Source organism: Onychostoma macrolepis, chromosome 16 (assembly GCF_012432095.1).
Source record: "Onychostoma macrolepis isolate SWU-2019 chromosome 16, ASM1243209v1, whole genome shotgun sequence".
In the NCBI taxonomy this organism is placed as follows: domain Eukaryota; kingdom Metazoa; phylum Chordata; class Actinopteri; order Cypriniformes; family Cyprinidae; genus Onychostoma; species Onychostoma macrolepis.
In genome coordinates, this window is record NC_081170.1 from 34,917,177 (window position 1) to 34,931,646 (window position 14,470).

Below are 14,470 nucleotides of genomic sequence, written 5' to 3' on the forward strand. Positions count from 1 at the left end.
ATTAAATATAATTAATTTCACACATAAGCATACTCTTTTCAAACTAACATTACTTTTGCGATAAAGTGTACATCATTTTCACTCTGGCAATTATAGTTATGTAACACGCCATTCAGCAAGCACTGCTGAATACTGTACACACGCTTCGGTAAGTATGAGTAGGTACTAGTACTGGTACCACAGGAACCAGATGAGTCCTCTGCACAATCTGACTTTGCTGCAGCATGGAACAAACTGCTGGTTCGTCTGGTCAGAGGAGAACTGACCCCCGACTGAGCCTGGTTTCTCCCAAGGTTTTTTCTCCATTCTGTCACCGATGGAGTTTTGGTTCCTTGCCGCTGTCGCCTCTGGCTTGCTTAGTTGGGGAAACTTAATTTCCATTGACATCGTCGACTTGACTGCACAGATACTATTTAAACTGAACTGAGCTGGATGATGATAATCACTGAATTCAATGATGAACTGCCTTTAACTAAAAATTGAGTGTTTACTATTGTTCTTTTGCATTATTGACACACTATTTTCCTATTTGATACTGTAAAGCTGCTCTGACACAATCCGCATTGTTAAAAGCGCTATATAAATAAAGGTGACTTGACTTGACTATTGGCTATTTCAAATGTATCCACAGTGTTCCTCTGAGTAAAGCACTTAAAGTGCTCCAGAGGGACCGTCCTGTCTTTGTAGTAAGTATACTGTACTTTGGACAAAAAGCATCTGCTGAATGACGAATATCTGTGTCATTTTACAGACACGGGCTGCATCACATATCAAACATTTTTGGCTTCAGAATGAGCCAACTCTTAATCCCGCCGTCCTAATCCTACAGCTGTTCCTCATCACCTCACAGTGCTCTCTGCCGAGTCCTGTATGGCCCGAGACGCTGCTCACATGAGAGGGAGGGAGGGAGGCGTCTTATCTGTGGAAGCTCTTCTAACAGTCTTTGTATGACAGTCTCAGAAACTGCGGTCACAATCTATGTGCTTTTAACTGAAGCCCTCAGCGTAACTGTATCTAATTGTGATCTTACAGACCATAATACGACTGGTCAAGAGCGGCCATTTGCATGATTTGCAGTGTCTAAGTATTGCTTCTGTGAAGAACTTTCTCACGGGTAAGAAACTGAACAGGGTACTGCTGACATTAGTGTGTTTGAGAGCGCTCTGCTCTACTAATTATAATTGGGAGATGATTCCATGACTGCACACATCTTCCTCGAGCACATTGGGATGAAGCAATCCAGCACTAGAGACGTGTTTTTCTCTGGTGGTGCTGTGGAATCAGAGCGTGTCACCATTATAAACATGGACCCTGAGGGAAGTTGCTCGTCAAAGCAACAGCAGGAGTTCTGTGAAAATATTTAAACAGTGAGAAGCAACTTCTGAGGTGAACGCTAATGTCGCCTCCCTGCTTTTCTAAATAACCTAGAAATTATTTAAAGAGTGTCTTCAAGAGTCTTTAAGATGAGCCTGAAGCAATGGGCAAAAGAGACTCTTCCAGATCATCAGAAAGGACTGGAAAAGAACTCAGAAGTTTCTCTTGTTTTATTCTGTCTTGCATAAACATTTCTTCTTTATCATACACAGATACTTCTTTGGTTAGATTTTTTTTGTTTGTACTTTGTCCTTTCTGCGTCAGTACTTAACACAAATTAAACATTGAGCATTTTTGTTATGAACTTTGTATCACTCATTACCTCACATTTGTTGTAATGATATAGCAAACCTCTGTTCATGATCAAACTTGCTATCAACAGAGCACATACTTTTAATTTTTTAATTTTCTAAGGGCCAGATTTACTAACTGCTTGTGCAAGTGCAAACCCTCTTTTGGCATTAAAAAAAAACTACTGTCAGGATTTACTAAAGGCATGCAGTGAAAAACTTGCATTGAAAAGGCGTGGACAGTTATTTCTGTGGTTAACCTTAATGCATATGCACTTTGTAGGATTCCCTTTCAGAAGCAACATTTATGGTAGGAAAGTGTTTAAATGCATGCAAGGTGGTTTAATAAGGTAAACGCTAATCAGTTTCACTGGTATTTGCACCATAATTTAATGCCCCAAAAAGCTAGTTTGTCCTTGACATGTCTGTGATAGTTACTCATTTGTGCTGCTCTTGTTAGATTAGTCATTATGGAAATGAGCTGTGTCTGTGTTCTTTAATTCGCGTACACTAATAAGTACACTATGAATGCAAATCTGTGCACTGGCAGTGTTAAATAGTGAACTATAAAAAAAAAAACTGTATAGTGTTTATTAGGACAGCTTTATAAAATTTCATGACTGACCCCTTAAATAGTGTACTATACGAAGAAAAGTGAGCGTTTTCTATTCTGGTACTGTATATCCTCACGCTGTCTGTCGGGAGAGAACCGAGTCGTTCAACTGTCTCAGCATCTTTTGATTGTCAAGAAATGAAACCTGAGTGTTTTCCCACTGTCTGACAGTCTGTGTTTGAACCTGTTCATGCAGAGTTAATATTTGTCTGGAAGTCTCTCTGTGATGAAACATAAACGATACGGTGCCAGCATCCACTGTGTAGAAATGAAAAGGTTTTGGATTGAGGTCATCCTATGTGCGTGGAGTTGCATGAATGGTTTACAGTGGATGGCCGCCAGGAGCTGAACTGAGCCGCTCTGTTAGGGACTGTTATGCATTACGGCCCACCGCCGGGTCAGCATCAGCGTCCGGGCAAGAGCTGTAATCGTCCTGCAAATATATCCCGAAAATGACAGGGGCACCGCTCGGCTCTGAGGAGCATAAGACGCTCTGAATGGGCTTCAGACGGATTGCTGGAAAGTTCTGGGTATAAGTGAGGATGTTGAGTAGACTGGCACACACAGGCCAAGCGATTAAGCTGATTCCTGCTTGGACTTTTATCACTGTTTCTCTCACCTCTACATCAAAATGAATGAATTTTATTGAGACCAAGACTGAGAAAACAGTCTACTGAGGTGGGGAGCTCAGGGATGTTAGCCAAACGTGTCAAAGCGTATTCCAGAGAAATATACCACTTTGTCACCCCTCTCTAAAAATACTATAGTTAAGCCAGTCTAAAAAGGTTTCAAAGTGGTATTGCATTGCATAAAGTCTGGTCCACAGTCTATTCCATGGGTGTTCAATCTTGGGTTTGGCTCCAACTTGCCCCAGTGCTCCTGCCTGGAAGTTTGCAGCGATCCTTAAGACCTTGATTAGCTGCATGGTTCAGGTGTGTTGGACTTGGACTGGAGATAAACTCTGCAGGATAGTGGCCTTCCAGAAGCAGGATTGGACATCCCTGGCCTATCCCACCAAAGAATGCCCCACTTTCGATGGGAACTGGACATCTGACAAATGCCAAGTCACCAATTACTGACCATCTGATGCATGCTGTGAACAACACTGGCAAGTGCAAGTAGTGCTGCCGTCTGGTTGGCTGGCTTCATGCAAGTTCTGGGAGTCATGGGGTACACTGCTCCACTCTGCATTTACCATGGTTTGCCCAGATAGGGGCACTGAATCTTTGAAAGCTACTTAGTATTTTTTCAACGTGCAGGGTCCTCCATTGCTTTACATAAGAAAACCTTGGCATCAATATGCCGACGCGAAAGGCACTGGGAATTTTATCGTTAAATTAAATTATACATTGGGTAATAATATTGCCATTATTGCATATATGTTGGGGTGTGATTTTTCAATGTAAACAGTCACGACAGTTTTATTTACACATTTATGAGCACATAACCCAACCCCTGTCCCTAAACCTACCATTTGTCAATAAAACACAAGATATAACAGGTAGATACAACTACAGTCATAATTTATTCAAAAATTATTCATATTCCAAGTCTTCCGAGGCAAAATGTTTGATTTGTGAGAGGAACAGACACGATCGCCATAAAGCTCAGATCCTGTGTGCAGTCTGTGAACAAATTAAAAAAATGCGCCAGAAGAAGCCTTACGTCAGCCTTGGCTGTGAAATGTCATTGGTTCTTGTGTGTCTCTTGACAGATTGCATCATGCTACGGGACAGGAGTATGCTTTTGAATGAGATGTGAGCACGTTAATGGAGCGGGATCATTTTCAGTGATTAAAACTTTATGTTTTACTCTCTTCTTCGCATAAAGACATCATATGGCTTCAGAAGACTTAAAATGCAACACGACTTGTTTGTAATGCTTTTATACTGCTTGTTTATGGACATTATGGTTATGAGATTATGGTTTTTGCAATTAATACCTGTGACTGTACATTTATTTGCCTGCTACATGTTTTATATTGTTCAGAAGTGGGTAGGTTTAGGGTAGGGTTGGGGTTAGGTGCTCCAATGAAAGTGTAAATTTATATAAAATTATTTCTATTTTTTACAAATGCATGCAAACCATTAAATTAAGACAAACAACTCAAAGCAATGGAGGACCCTGCATGTTGAAAAGTGACGCTAAAGGGGTACCTTGAGTATCAAAAAGCGATGCCAAAGGGGTCCTGACAAAGCGTCAATATGTGACGAGTTGGAAGTGAGAACGTGTTGTAAAAGCAATTTTTAGTCACACTGAAACCGGCACTTTCAGTTAGCTCTTACACTTTGTGTGTACAAAATGCATAACATGGAAATTAAAACAGTCTATGACCACCCAAGTGGAGAGCGGAAGCAAGACATAAACCTAACCTTAAGACCCTAAGCAGGGGTGTCCGATCCTGCTCCCAGAGGGCCAGTGTCCTGCAGAGTTTAGCTCCAAGCACAATTAAACACACCTGAAGAAGCTAATCAAGGTCTTTAGGATTACTCAAGACTTCCAGGCAGGTGTGTTGGGGTAATTTGGAGCTAAACTCTGCCGGACATTGACCCTCCAAGGGCAGGTTTGGACACCTCTGCTTAAGACCCTTACCCTAAATCCTAAAATTTTACTAGTTGATTGGAATGTTGTTCAAGTACCAACAAGGATGTTGATACAGGAACATGTACATATCCTAGGGTGGTGTAGTCTAGAGGTTAAAGTTCTGGGCTGCTAACCAAAAGGATGTAGGTCCAAACCAAGGTGATCCATAAATTATGATCACTGTGCTCTTAAAACAAGGCACTTATCGTAAGGTTACTTCAGGAGGATGGAAATACTGAACCAGTGTACTGTAAGTCACGCTGAATCATGAATGACAAATTAGGAAATTACCTCCTGCTTTTGTTTCTGTGGCCGTGAACCATACAGGGGTATTTTTTATCAGGGAGAGGGAGCACAGCAGGAGCTCACGGCGGGTTATTTTAAGCGTGTCCCTTAATCATTCCTGCTTGACATGCTCTCACTGACAGTCAGACCTTCTCAGAACAACGCAGGAAGGCCCGCCGTTTCCCTCCGTTCATGTCAATGTCACCACTCTTTCACGGAAGGGTTTTACACATCTATATGCAGCCCTGACACCATTAGCAAACCCGTGCCCTTACTTATATACTATCAAACGTGCCGTCTCATGCACGAGGAGCTGTAAACGCTCCTAAACCACTGCAGGCTTAAAATAACCCCCGGTGAACTTCTGCAACACTGCCCACTGAATGAAGAATGACCTTGTGCAGGGGAGTGTTTGTGTGCGGGAAGACAGAGGAATATATGCCATTCAAGTTTCTGTTTCTGGCTCTCAGACTCCAAGAGAAAGTAAATTATTTTAAAGGGGTCATGAACTGCCTCAGTTTTTTATTTTGTACTGTTCTCTGAGGTCCCCTTATAATGTTATCAAGATTTTTACATCAAAAAACATACAGTGCATTCGGAAAGTATTCAGAGTGCTTCACTTTTTCCACATTTTGTTATGTTACAGCCTTATTCCAAAATGGATTAAATTCATAATTTTACTCAAAATTATAGAAACAATACCCCGTAATGACAACGTGAAAGAAGTTTGTTTGAAATCTTTGCAAATTTATTAAAAATAAAAAGCAAAAAAAGAAGTTACATGTACTGCACATAAGTATTCACAGCCTTTGCTCAATACTTTGTTGAAGCTTTGATCGTCATCATAGAATCGGTGGGCGGGGCTAAACAGGCAGCTATGTTGAAGCAGGCGTTGATGATTTTCTGCGAAGGCGGTGCTTATCCACACACTATTACATCATAGAGTTGTATATTCCACAACAGTGTTGGGAAAAGTTACTTTTAAAAGTAATGCATTACAATATTGCGTTACTCTCTAAAAAAGTAACTACCGGTAATTACATTAGTTACTTTTTATGAAAAGTAATGTTACATTACTTTTGAGTTACTTTTTAAATCTGGGAAGGGCTTGATTGATTGTTTTTAATATGAAAAAAGTTATTCTTTTACAAATGTAAAAGCCCTTTCACAATAAAAGTGAAATGAATACGCCTCAGGCTGAAGGAAATGTAAATTCACATCTGTACAGTAGAGGGCGCAACTCAAACTAATCACATGAAGAATATGACGCAGGAGAAGAAAGTTCAACACAATTCAGCAATAACAAAAATCAAACAAATGTGTCATTTTTGATTAGTATGGTTGAATTGGATCATCGAAGGTCAGTAGCAAAGAAATTTATTAATAAAATGGGATTAAATACATACAGTATCTCACAGAAGTGAGTACACCCCTCACATTTTTGTAAATATTTTATTATATCTTTTCATGTGACAACACTGAAGAAATGACACTTTGCTACAATGTAAAGTAGTGAGTGTACAGCTTGTATAACAGTGTAAATTTGCTGTCCCCTCAAAATAACTCAACACACAGCCATTAATGTCTAAACCGCTGGCCACAAAAGTGAGTACACCTCTAAGTGAAAATGTCCAAATTGGGCCCAATTAGCCATTTTCTCTCCCCGGTGTCATGTGACTCGTTAGTGTTACAAGGTCTCAGGTGTGAATGGGGAGCAGGTATTGTTAAATTTGCAGGTAATGTTAAATTTGGTGTTATCACTCTCACTCTCTCATACTGGTCACTGGAAGTTCAACATGGCACCTCATGGCAAAGAACTCTCTGAGGATCTGAAAAAAAGAATTGTTGCTCTACGTAAAGATGGCGTAGGCTGTAAGAAGATTGCCAAGACCCTGAAACTGAGCTGCGGCATGGTGGCCAAGACCATCTCTCCATGGTCGACCAAAGAAGTTGAATGCACGTGCTCAGCGTCATATCCAGAGGTTGTGTTTGGGAAATAGACGTATGAGTGCTGCCAGCATTGCTGCAGAGGTTGAAGGGGTGGGGGGTCAGCCTGTCAGTGCTCAGACCATACGCCGCACACTGCATCAAATTGGTCTGCATGGCTGTCGTCCCAGAAGGAAGCCTCTTCTAAAGATGATGCACAAGAAAGCCCGCAAACAGTTTGCTGAAGACAAGCAGACTAAGGACATGGATTACTGGAACCATGTCCTGTGGCCTGATGAGACCAAGATAAACTTATTTGGTGTCAACCGTGTGTGGCGGCAACCAGGTGAGGAGTACAAAGACAAGTGTGTCTTGCCTGCAGTCAAGCATGGTGGTGGGAGTGTCATGGTCTGGGGCTGCATGAGTGCTGCCAGCACTGGGGAGCTACAGTTCATTGAGGGAACCATGAATGCCAACATGTACTGTGACATACTGAAGCAGAGCATGATCCCCCTCCCTTCGGAGACTGGGCCACAGGGCAGTATTCCAACATGACAACGACCCCAAACACACCTCCAATATGACCACTGCCTTGCTAAAGAAGCTGAGGGTAAAGGTGATGGACTGGCCAAGCATATCTCCAGTCCTAAACCCTATTGAGCATCTGTGGGGCATCCTCAGACAGAAGGTGGAGGAGCGCAAGGTCTCTAACATCCACCAGCTCTGTGATGTCGACTCCAGTGGCAACCTGTGAAGCTCTGGTGAACTCCATGCCCAAGAGGGTTAAGGCAGTGCTGGAAAATAATGGTGGCCACACAAAATAGACACTTTGGGACCAATTTGGACATTTTCACTTAGGGGTGTACTCACTTTTGTGGCCAGCGGTTTAGACATTAATGGCTGTGTGTTGAGTAAATTTTGAGGGAACAGCAAATTTACACTGTTATACAAGCTGTACACTCACTACTTTACATTGTAGCAAAGTGTCATTTGAGGGGTGTACTCACTTCTGTGAGATACTGTAAATTATATTTTTCTTATTTAACATTTAATTATTGCAGGTTTGTATAATATTCTGAGTTTGCATTTGACTGTTTCTATTCATTTTGAGGAACACTGAATATGTTTTTGTGCCGGTGAGATGAGTAAATACATGTTCATATTTAGTCTAGAACTACAGTAAGATCATGTTCACACACAACGCTCTGCACTTACTCCTGATTTCTCTCAACATGAGGAGAGGGGAGCTATCAGTCAATACATGGGAAACAAAGTAACTAGTGTTATTTGAAAACATAACTCAGATATTTCCTTCTAAATTAAAAAGTAGTGCGTTACTGTACTAGTTACTTAAAAAAAGGAATCTGATTACGTAACTTGTACGTACTTGTAATACATTACCCCCAGCACTGTTCCACAAGCAGTCGTTTGGCAGACTGGCTTCAGTAGCTGTTTTTAGAGTAATGAGAAAGTTTTGAGCTCTGAAACTTTCAGGATGTTTTTATAGCACAATGACCTCTTATATGTCAAAAGATCAAGGGAATTTAGGTTTCTCAGTTCATGATCTCTTTAAAGAAAGGAGACCTCTGTTTGCAAGATTTTGCATTCAAAGAGTGTAAGTTAAGCATTCCTATTACACATACTTACTGTAGGGCTATGTGACTAAAACCCTTAACATTAAGTACTACACTTAAGTGTGTATTTTTTGGTAGCATGTCTTCTCTCAGGTCCAGTGGAAGCTTAAATGCTGCAGTAAATGACCCATGAGCACTTCATTGAGTTCTTGAGCAGAACATGGCATGAATTTGCCTCCTCAGATCTCAATGTGTCTTTCTCTCTCTGGCTTGGCTTCGGTCTTCGGAGAGAGTCCCAAAGTCCCATAACCCCGCACAAACTCCAGCATGTCACCCTCTTTCATGCGTGCATCAGATAAGATGTCTGTAAAGTCTGTTTTGGTGCCCTTTGTGGATCCGGTATACATTTGTTGTGGTGTGAGCATGCGTTTCGGCCGTGACCTCCTCCGCCCATGTGAGTCACGTCCTTTCCATTCTGATGCCTTTCTTCTAATAAGGCAAAAACACCAGCGGGTCTCGGCCGTCCCTGACCTATTCTGCTTTATCCTGTTTCATCAACAACACACACCCCCTTCTATGAATTACTCCTATTTTAGTCAAACACTCAACTCTGCTCTCTATCGAAGCACATCAGTTATTTTCATACACTGATGATGCTGCTGCTATTTATGCATTAACACAAATGGATAACTGTTTGGAGACCTTGTAATGGATACAAGGTTAAATAACATGAATTAATAATAATACACACTATTAATGGAGCTTGATTGAAGGTGGGGCCGTGTCATAGCAACCTTGTGTTTCCCAAAAGCATCGTTAGCTAACTATTGTTTGCTTTTGGATAAAAGACACCCCCACCTCTACCTCACTTCTTAAAATATAAATGCAATTATATAATTTAGGACACATTTGTACCCTGTGAGAAATATCCAGAGTTACATACATGTAAGGAATAATTGACGACGGGCCGTTGGATTATTAGAAAAATATTCATTTTTTTTCTAATAATTCAATGGCCAGCAGTCAATTATTCCGCTTATACTACGGTTGCCACACCTCAAGACATCGATCAGATTATATATTTCAAGGCATTCATCCAGTATTTACTTAAATCGCTATTGTGAGTAGGATTATTTCTTCCGCATCTCATCCAGCGCCTCCGTTGCTAATTCCTAAACCTCATTTTAAACCTAGTAATGGAGGCTTGAGCCATTGATAACAGACTAATGCAGTTAATACAGTTAATAACCAAGTTATGAGAGAGAGAGAGAGATTACCTCTGTGCGTCTCTCAATAGTGTTCGGCAGCAATGTCTGTAGTTATGATAGTCTGTAGTAAATGATATCTGTGAGGAATTCCAGTCAGGATTTAGATCGTATCATAGTACTGAGACTGCTCTCATTAGAGTTACAAATGACCTGCTTCTATCATGTGATCGTGGTTGTATCTCTTTATTAGTTCTACTGGATCTTAGCGCTGCGTTCGACACTATCGACCACAACATTCTTTTGAATAGACTACAAAACTTTGTTGGCATTAGTGGAAGCGCCTTAGCATGGTTCAAATCGTACTTATCTGACCGCCATCAGTTCGTAGCAGTGAATGAAGAGGTATCATATCGATCACAAGTGCAGTATGGAGTACCTCAAGGCTCAGTACTAGGGCCGTTACTTTTCACGCCTATATGTTACCCTTGGGAGATATTATCAGGAGACATGGTGTTAGCTTTCACTGTTGATACTCAGCTCTATATTTCTTGCCCGGTGAAAGACACCAAATTGAGAAACTAAAGGAATGCATAGTCGATATAAAAACTGGATGACGAGTAATTTTTACTGCTAAATTCTGAAAAACAGAGGTGTTAATTATCGGACCTAAAACCCCACATGTAATAACCTAGAACATTATCTAACACTTGATGGCTGCTCTGTCAATTCTTCTTCATCAGTCAGGAACCTAGGTGTGCTGTTTGATAGCAATCTGTCATTTGAAAGCCATGTTTCTAGCATCTGTAAAACTGCGTTTTCATCTCAAAAGCATATCTAAATTGCGACCAATGCTCTCAACGTCAAATGCAGAAATGTTAATTCATGCGTTTATGACCTCAAGGTTAGACTATTGTAATGCTTTATTGGTGGTTGTTCTGCACGCTTGATCAACAAACTACAGTTGGTCCAAAATGCAGCAGCTAGAGTCCTTACTAGAACCAGGAAATATGACCATATTAGCCCGGTTCTGTCAACACTGCACTGGCTCCCTATCAAGCATCGGATAGATTTTAAAATCTTGTTAATTACTTATAAAGCCCTGAATGGTTTAGCTCCTCAGTACTTGAGCGAGCTCTTATCGCATTATAGTCCTCCACGTCCGCCATGCGTTCTCAAAACTCCGGCCGTTTGATAATACCTAGAATATCAAAATCAACTGCGGGCGGCAGATCCTATTCCTATTTAGCACCCAAACTCTGGAACAGTCTACCTAACACTGTTCGGGAGGCAGACACACTCTGTCAGTTTAAATCTAGATTAAAGACCCATCTCTTTAGCCTGGCTTACACATAACACATTAATACACTTCTATTATTCAAATCCGTTAAAGGATTGTTAGGCTGCATTAATTAGATCAACCGAACCGGAACACTCCCCATAACACACGATGTACTCGTTACATCGTAAGTTGAATGGCATCTACGCTAATATTTGTCTGTTTCTTTCTTATTCTGTTTCTCAGTCCGTATCCGATCAGATGGTGGATCAGCACCAAGAGATGATGTCTACAGCCCTGATCGTCAGCGGAGACCAGGACACCCAGATGAGCCCCAGAGATATATCCCCAGATATATCAACCAAAAATAACAAAATAACTAAAATATAATAAAATACCTAACTACATAATACTACTATTGTTAGAAATTGCAACAAAATTAAAATAGAAATATAAACTTTTGAACTGCGGGTTTCGTCTGGTCAGAGGAGAACTGGCCCCGACTGAGCCTGGTTTCTCCCAAGGTTTTTTCTCCATTCTGTCACAGAGGAGTTTTGGTTCCTTGCGCTGTCGCCTCTGGCTTGCTCAGTTGGGGACACTTCATTTCTAGCGATTATCGCCGATTTGATTGCACAGATACTATTTAAACTAAACTGAGCTAGACAATGACATCTCTGAATTCAATAATGAAATGCCTTTAACTGAAAATTGAGTGTTTAATCTTATCATTATACATTACTGACACTCTATCCTCCAATTTGATACTGTTAAGTGCTTTGACACAATCTGTATTGTAAAAGCGCTATATACATAAAGGTGACTTGACTTGAGTAGTTATAGTGAAACTTAGTTCCTTTTGTTCAGGAACAGCTCCGTTGTTGTTACCTCGCTTGTGAGAAGTCATGTAGTTTTTAAGTTGTTTACTGATAAAATCGTCAGAGTAGCGCTAACAACATTAGCGCGATGTATGCTAGTGTGTGCAAACTGTAACTGTTATGTGTGTGCGGTCTGTGAGGGAGAGAGAGAGTATGTGCTTTCCGTACATAATAAAGCGTAATTTTGTGGCAAAAACATGGACATGATCTGTCTTTTTTATCATATTGTTTACTATATTCATTTGTTTGGCCAGTGTTGTTGTGGGTTTTGGTTATTTTGCTGTTGTAAGAGCTTTGAAATAACAGAAATCATGTGGCGAAGTGATATGGTCATGTAATGCGGTCAAGAGCTGCCTGGAACTACGTTTGCCGTGCGTTTCCCTGAAAATAATTGCACACCTCAGAACGTTCGTCAGCCAATCAGATTCAAGCATTCAACGGCCCCGTAGTATAAGCATAAATAATTAACCCTCAGAATTTGTTATGGACCAGAGTTAAAAAAAAAAAAAAAACTTTTCATATATTCATTTATGAATTACTGAACTGTTTAAATGACTTTATAAAGTTAGAGTCTTAACTACTATGCATGTTGACAGGAAAACAGAGACTGAATATTAAAAGTAATTTATTATTTTATTATAAATAAAATAACGGCACATCAGGTTCAGAGGTCCACTGCTGAAATGAATGAGTGCGTGTAACTCAACAGGGATCTGATGAACCTGATAACAGCTCATATAAAGGTTCTGTCGTGGTGTGTGTCAGTGTTCCTCACGCCAGCGTTTAAAACTCCTCCAGACTGCTGCGTGTCTGTCCGAGCTCGCTCAGTGAGCGCATCACTTCCTGCAGGGATTTCTGGCCGAGCTGCTTCCCCGCTCTCGTCCGCACGCTCACAGTCCCGCTCACACACTCTTTCTCTCCCACCACTGCATGACAAACACAGGGAGGGATTCGTTTATCTGACCTTTTCCTAATAGGCCCCAGAACACTCATTCTTTACATGTGTACCAGCAGGGAACAATTAAACCATTAAAACACTTAAAGGTGAAGTGTGTCATTTCTGCACTGCACACAACTTCACAAATAAACTGGGACACGAGGAAGCATTTCTGTATGAAAACACATCACAATGAATCCGTACCGAATATATAATTGTACTGTGCAAGCTGCGCAGAGCGGATTTTCTTATTTAAGGTGTTTCCACGATCATCATCAATATCAGCCATGAATCCAGCTTCCCTCAGTCTGCAGACCACCTGAGACCACAGCAGAATGCACCATATACCCATAAACCGTTTATAATGACATTAATTAAGTTTGTGCACAGTGTTGTATTTCCTCTGACCTCCTGTCCGTACGTCTCACTGCTGCCTCCTACAGGCACCACCATCACCTGCGCTGGCGACAGCCAGAAGGGCCTAAGGACAGAAAATTGTACTTTACTGATGAACTCTCTCTCTCTCTCACACACACGTCAGCTATCCTTGTGGGGACTTTCCATAGGCGTAATGGTTTTTATACTGTACAAACTGTATTTTCTATCAACCTACACCTAAACCTACCTCTTACAGGAAACTTTCTGCATTTTTACTTCCTCAAAAAAACTCATTCTGTATGATTTATAAGCTTTTGTACCCATGGCGACCTCAATTTAGGTCCCCACCGTGACACGAGTCCCCATGAGTCTGTGTATTCAGGTTTAAGTCCCCACCAGAATAGAAAAACAGGTACACACACACACACACACACCATTTCCCTCCAAAGTTTTCAGCCAGGATAGCGATCATCCTCTCCAGGGACCCCAGCACCGCCCGGTGGATCATGATTGGCCTGTACATCTGTCCATCAGCCCTGTGACACACACACACACACACACGGGTCAATCACATGACACTGACTTACAGGCGCTGAGATAAAATGTTAAACAGCTCATTCGCTCATATTACAGGCATTATATCCATTAATGTGATAAATCTGAATATTTGTTATACCGCCTTTAATTTACTTTACTGCATTTTTTCAGAATAAAATATTTTTTTATAATCTATAAATGTTGTGCCTTACAGTATATTCCAAAGTGACTTATATAATGCAATTAATGTCAAGCATGTTGCTAAATGAGCATTACGTGAGCACAAGTTTACTTGTAAAGCGCGTTTCCTGCATGCTGTAGTTTCAGTTTTGCTTTAAACTAATTTATTCAGGCTTGGAAATTAATAAACATTGTCAAACTAAATTATTTTATTTTAGCTAGTTTCCAAGGCAACTTTTCTCTTTTTCAGAGAAAAACTGAAATAAAAAAAATTCTACTACATAGACATAAAAAAATGACCTAATAAAAAAAAAATGACGAAAGCACACAAAACTTATGATTAAAATGACTAAAATAAAAAATACAAAAATAAAACAATTCTAAATAATAATAAAACTATGCTTGTATCTTAAAAATAATACTGAAACAGTTTC

General features: G+C 40.5%; 1 protein-coding gene across 1 annotated transcript in view; it reads right to left on the reverse strand.

Moving 5' to 3' along the window:
* Positions 1-12,612: 12,612 nt before the first annotated feature.
* Positions 12,613-14,470, reverse strand: part of tars2 (threonyl-tRNA synthetase 2, mitochondrial) — a 28,798-nt gene continuing 26,940 nt past the window's right edge. The window contains 4 exon segments of the mRNA XM_058745787.1: positions 12,613-12,930; positions 13,146-13,260; positions 13,350-13,422; positions 13,754-13,855. Coding sequence (XP_058601770.1) covers positions 12,788-12,930; positions 13,146-13,260; positions 13,350-13,422; positions 13,754-13,855 — 433 coding nt within the window. The 3' untranslated portion in view covers positions 12,613-12,787.